This window comes from Myotis brandtii, unplaced genomic scaffold (assembly GCF_000412655.1).
Source record: "Myotis brandtii unplaced genomic scaffold, ASM41265v1 scaffold4488, whole genome shotgun sequence".
NCBI lineage: Eukaryota > Metazoa > Chordata > Mammalia > Chiroptera > Vespertilionidae > Myotis > Myotis brandtii.
The window spans coordinates 1415-5992 of NW_005367164.1; the positions used below are offsets into that span (position 1 = coordinate 1415).

Consider the following 4578-nt stretch of genomic DNA (forward strand, 5'->3'; position numbering starts at 1 on the left):
AAAAGACACTCTTATTGCCCATATCACTCAGAAAATTTCAAGAATTTAAACTGCTCTATTCTAAGAACCAGGAAATATCTTTCTATGAAATCACATAAGGAAACTTAGGCTTTTTGAGGTGAGATCACTTGCCCAGAGTCACATACCTTTGATACATCAGAGTAGTTGTTCTTTTGCAAGACGATTTGAAGGCACAGACTCTGGGACCAGCATATGAGACAACATACTTCTTAGGTTACCTGGTTCCTTGCACAACCTCTCTATGTGCTGTAAATGTTAATTATCCTGGACCCACCAAAGTAAAAACAAAACAAAACTGTTTCTCCATTTTGGTATTTATCAATTCTAGAGATTTCTTCACTTCCTAATGGATTTCACACAACTTACTCCATTTCCTTTTTTTATTATAATGTATAAAATAACTTGCACAACAGCCAAGGTAAGATTTGAGATCTTCTTCCTGGCATATGACGTTAGCTTGGTTCAAATAAACTCATGAAAATTTTCACAGGTTGGAAAGTTTCTTACTTTAATAGGCCCAAGAGTACCTGCTTTCTCAGGGCTCTATTTGCTGCTCCCCATCCCATGCCTGGCACCATCCATGAACAAGGTGGGGTAATGAACTCCCCCAGCAGAGGACAGACACCGCCCCAAGTTCAGGGAGGACCAGGGCAGGCTCAGGCAACAGAGAGGGAGGGTCTCCCAGAAACTACCCCTGACGACCAGGGAGCCCACAGCCACCTGAGCTACCACCACAGTCCTCTCTTGCCAGGACATGCAGGACACCTTCCTCTTCACGCCCAGGAACTGCAGGGTCTTCTGAGACTCCTGGTCCTGGATCTCTATCCCTGGAAGCAAAGGCCAGGCTGGTGACAACCTGAGATAGAGTGAGGGTCCCCTCTGTAGTCGTCACCCAGCTTGACCCCTTCTCACCCCCAGTCACCTCTGCGGCATTCCTTCTGGGAGGAAATCCAACCTTCGCAGCACATTTGAGAACAGGAGGCAGACCCGGTGCCCAGCTGGGTTTCTGTGTCACAAACAGAAATAATCCCCAGTTTGGGGCCTGTGGGGCTTTCTGTGTGGTGCTGACAGACCCAAGACCAAGAAATAGCAGAGGACAATGCTGGGGTGAGAGGGTCATCCTGTCAGGGGACACGTGGCCCCATCAGCCTTGCTGTTGCAAGTGGGCTCCACAGGCCAGTAAGACCCACCTTCCCTGAGACCTCATCAGATTCAGAGTCTCTCATCCACCGCATACCTGCAGAGTCAGAATCTGCATTTTAACAGGATGTGGAGACCCTCTCTGTGCACAGGAGAGGGGGAGGGGTGTCCCATCACCACATCACCAGATCTCATTCTGCTTGGGCATCCACATTAGCTGGACAGCTGCTGAAGCAGCATCTATGTTGTCACCTGGGCATCACAATCTTTATAAGTTTCACAGGTGATTTTATGCATAGCGGTGGTGACATCCCTGTGACAAGAGTTCCTGAGGTGGCCCCAGAACTCCTGCTCTGAAGGGAAAAGTCAAATGTGAAAGAGAGAGGGCTGTGTGGGAGGCTACTGTGCACCTGACTGGGAGCCATGGGAAATGCCCATGACCTGGATGCACCTGGCTGGTGTTTTTCCAAACAGAGCATGTGAGTGTGTGTGTGTGTTCAGATACCTCAGCAGCTCCAAGGGAAGCAACATTTAGAGGGATGGTAAGCTGGAAGGAGGGGAAAGGGTGGCAAAAATGAGGGGAGGAGGAGGTGGGTCCTTGGCACAAACTCCACCCTGGTCCGCATGAGCAGGAAAGTCATCTTGCACCCAGAGGAAGCCTAGTGCACAGTGAAGAGGGACAGCAGATCTCAACAGTTTGTACAGCGGTGCCTTTGAGCTTTCCTGGAATACAAGCTCTTCTCACAGAGGGAGGGACAGGGCAGGCAGCAGACACCATGGAGTCACTCTCAGCCCCTATCCGCAGAGGACCTATCCCCTGGCAAGGGGTCCTGTTGGCCGGTAAGGAAGGAACAATACCTGGGAGTGGACTGAAGCAGGAAAAACAGGGACTTGCTGGGGTCTCCTAGCGAGAACAGCGCTCTGAGAGTGGAGGGAGGGCTTCTGTGTGGACCTGAGGGGAGAGGACAGGGGGGCAGAGTAGGATGGGTAAGGGAGATGGGTAACAGGTAACTGGGAAATCTCATGATCTGGAAGTGGTGTGGGGTAGGGAAACTTCAGTTGCTGTTAATTCCTAAGTTATTCATCACTGAGTATTTGATTTTGGAAAGTGACCGTAATAATAACAATTTATGTCAGGTGCCATCAGGTGCTAATCACCGTCCTTACCACCAGCCTCAGGGGAAATACACCCCAAGAGGTGCAGGACTCTGGGAACATTCATTCACCCACAGTTATTTGCAGCCTGTTGCAGGCACTGGGGATGCAAGATCTGACAAGTCCCTATCCCCATGGAGCTCACGTTCTGTGGGTGGAGAGAGATAAGAAAATATCTAATGTGATGTCACATACCCACAAGTGTTAACAAAAGAACAACAGAGCAGTGACAGGTCAGAAAGTAATTAACAGAGAGTCTTTAGGGAAGTGTTCCATGAATGTGCGTCCCATGGACACCCCTAAGTGTCAGCAGGGGTCTGAGGGCAGTGAGTGGGTGAGCTGAACAGACACCTGGAAAAGAGACTGAGAAACAGAAAAAGTAACAGGTTCACAGGTGCTGAAGTATTGTTGGTCATGCTGTTGACTTTGACCACACTCACACACACACACTCGCACACACACACCAAGGCTCAGATGAAGAGACCTGTTCCAAATCCAGGGCCTCATCTTTCCATCCCGACATATACATCCAAATATTGATCAATTTCTCTCTTCCCTCCTAGTTTCACTCTTAAATTTCTGGATCCTGCCCACCACTGCCCAACTCGCTATTGTGTCAACCAATGCTGCCGAAGGACAGGATGTGATTCTACGTATCCGCAATATGCCTCCCAGTGTTACAGGCTTCATGTGGTACAGGGGGGAAGGGGCAAACTACGACCATAATATTGCAAATCTTGGAATGTTCCGAACAGGTAGAACAGGGCCTGCATCCAGCGGTCGAGAGCAAATAAACTATGATGGATCCTTGCAGTTAAAGAGGGTCACCCTGAAGGACACAGGAATCTATACCGTAGTAGTCTACCTTCCAGGCTATAAAAAAGAAATAGGATTTGGACGGCTCAATGTATATGGTGAGTGATTTCTCTCTGATCTCTGGGTGTTGGGTGGGTGAACACACAGGACTGACAGCTCTGGACTCTGCCTCTATCGCCCTCTGCATCATCTCCCAGTTTGGGTTTGGGCATTTAATGCAGGACACACACAGTGGAGACAAACTTTCTAAGATCAGAGTTCCCTTCTCAGAATCCAGCCCTGCAGCCATTCACCACCGAGCGAAGGGCCAGTCTGATGGGAGTTGCTCAGCAGAGAGAGACCAATCTCAGTCTAGTTCCCTTGGCCCCACCACATGACCATGACCCTGAGAAAGATCCTGCAGGTCTCGGCCAGGGCCCATCCTGAGGAGCCTCCTGCAATCATTATCAAGAAGCTCAGCTTTGGCAGCCCCGCCCAGACCCCTGCCCCAGGGTTTCTGACTCCAGGGACCCTGGGGATCCTGTGTCAGGTTGGGGTTAACCTCCTGGGAAGGGCGGAGTGAACGCAATGCTTTCCCAGGTATCTGAGTCACAAGGCTTTTGAGCTGCTCAGAAGCCAGAGTTCAGCCCCATGAGCCACATCTGGATAGGGGTGGTGCTTCACCGGAGACTGTGTGTGGCTAGCACAGATGGACAAGATGTCCAGACCATTTGTGAACTACACTGAAACATTTAGGAGAGTCCAGAGAAAGGTCAAAATCACAGGGAACAAAAAGGAGGAAAGATGCCCCTGGCAGGTCCTCATCCACCAGGGATCAGCCCATGAGATTCTCTCTTGGAGTTGATCAATAACAGATGTCCCTCATTTGAGCAGCTCCCCTGTGCCAATGTTTAGTCAGATACTGTGAACATTTTATTGTTAATGCACTGACACCCTGGCAGTCAAATGTTCATCGTACTGCATTGAGAGAAAACCAAGGCACAGGGAGATATAGTCACTAAAGCAGAGCCACACAGACGATGAGAGTCACTCCAGGTCTGTCTGCAGCCATTACCTCTCCTCCATCCTAGAGGGATCCCTAAAGCAAACATTGGTAGTTCTTCCCTTAGGCATCCCCAGTTCAGAGAGAGAGACTGTGGTATAGAAAATAACACCAAATGGAGAATTAATTTATTTGTTCTCTAGAACCAAATTACCTGCAGTAACAATCAGTCAGTGCTGGGAACACCCAGACCTTCCGCTCAGGTGGCTGATCCACCCCTCCCTGCACTGGAGGTGAAACCACTGATTTGTTTCCTGATGTGTTGGTGTCATTCCCACTGGATATAAAGGAAAGGACTTTGCCTGCTCGCTCCCCATTTTACACTTGTAACCAGCTAAGGGATCAAGATGTAACACTCGGTTGTTTTGATGAATTAGGAAGAAATAAATGGCTACTGAAGGAAG

At 49.3% G+C, this 4578-nt stretch overlaps 1 protein-coding gene across 1 annotated transcript in view; it reads left to right on the forward strand.

Moving 5' to 3' along the window:
* The first annotated feature begins 2980 nt into the window (after positions 1-2980).
* Positions 2981-4578, forward strand: part of LOC102259620 (carcinoembryonic antigen-related cell adhesion molecule 21) — a 4996-nt gene continuing 3398 nt past the window's right edge. The window contains exon 1 of the mRNA XM_014546459.1: positions 2981-3230. Within this exon, the coding sequence (XP_014401945.1) occupies positions 2981-3230 (250 nt within the window). The remainder of the gene's footprint in view (positions 3231-4578) is intronic.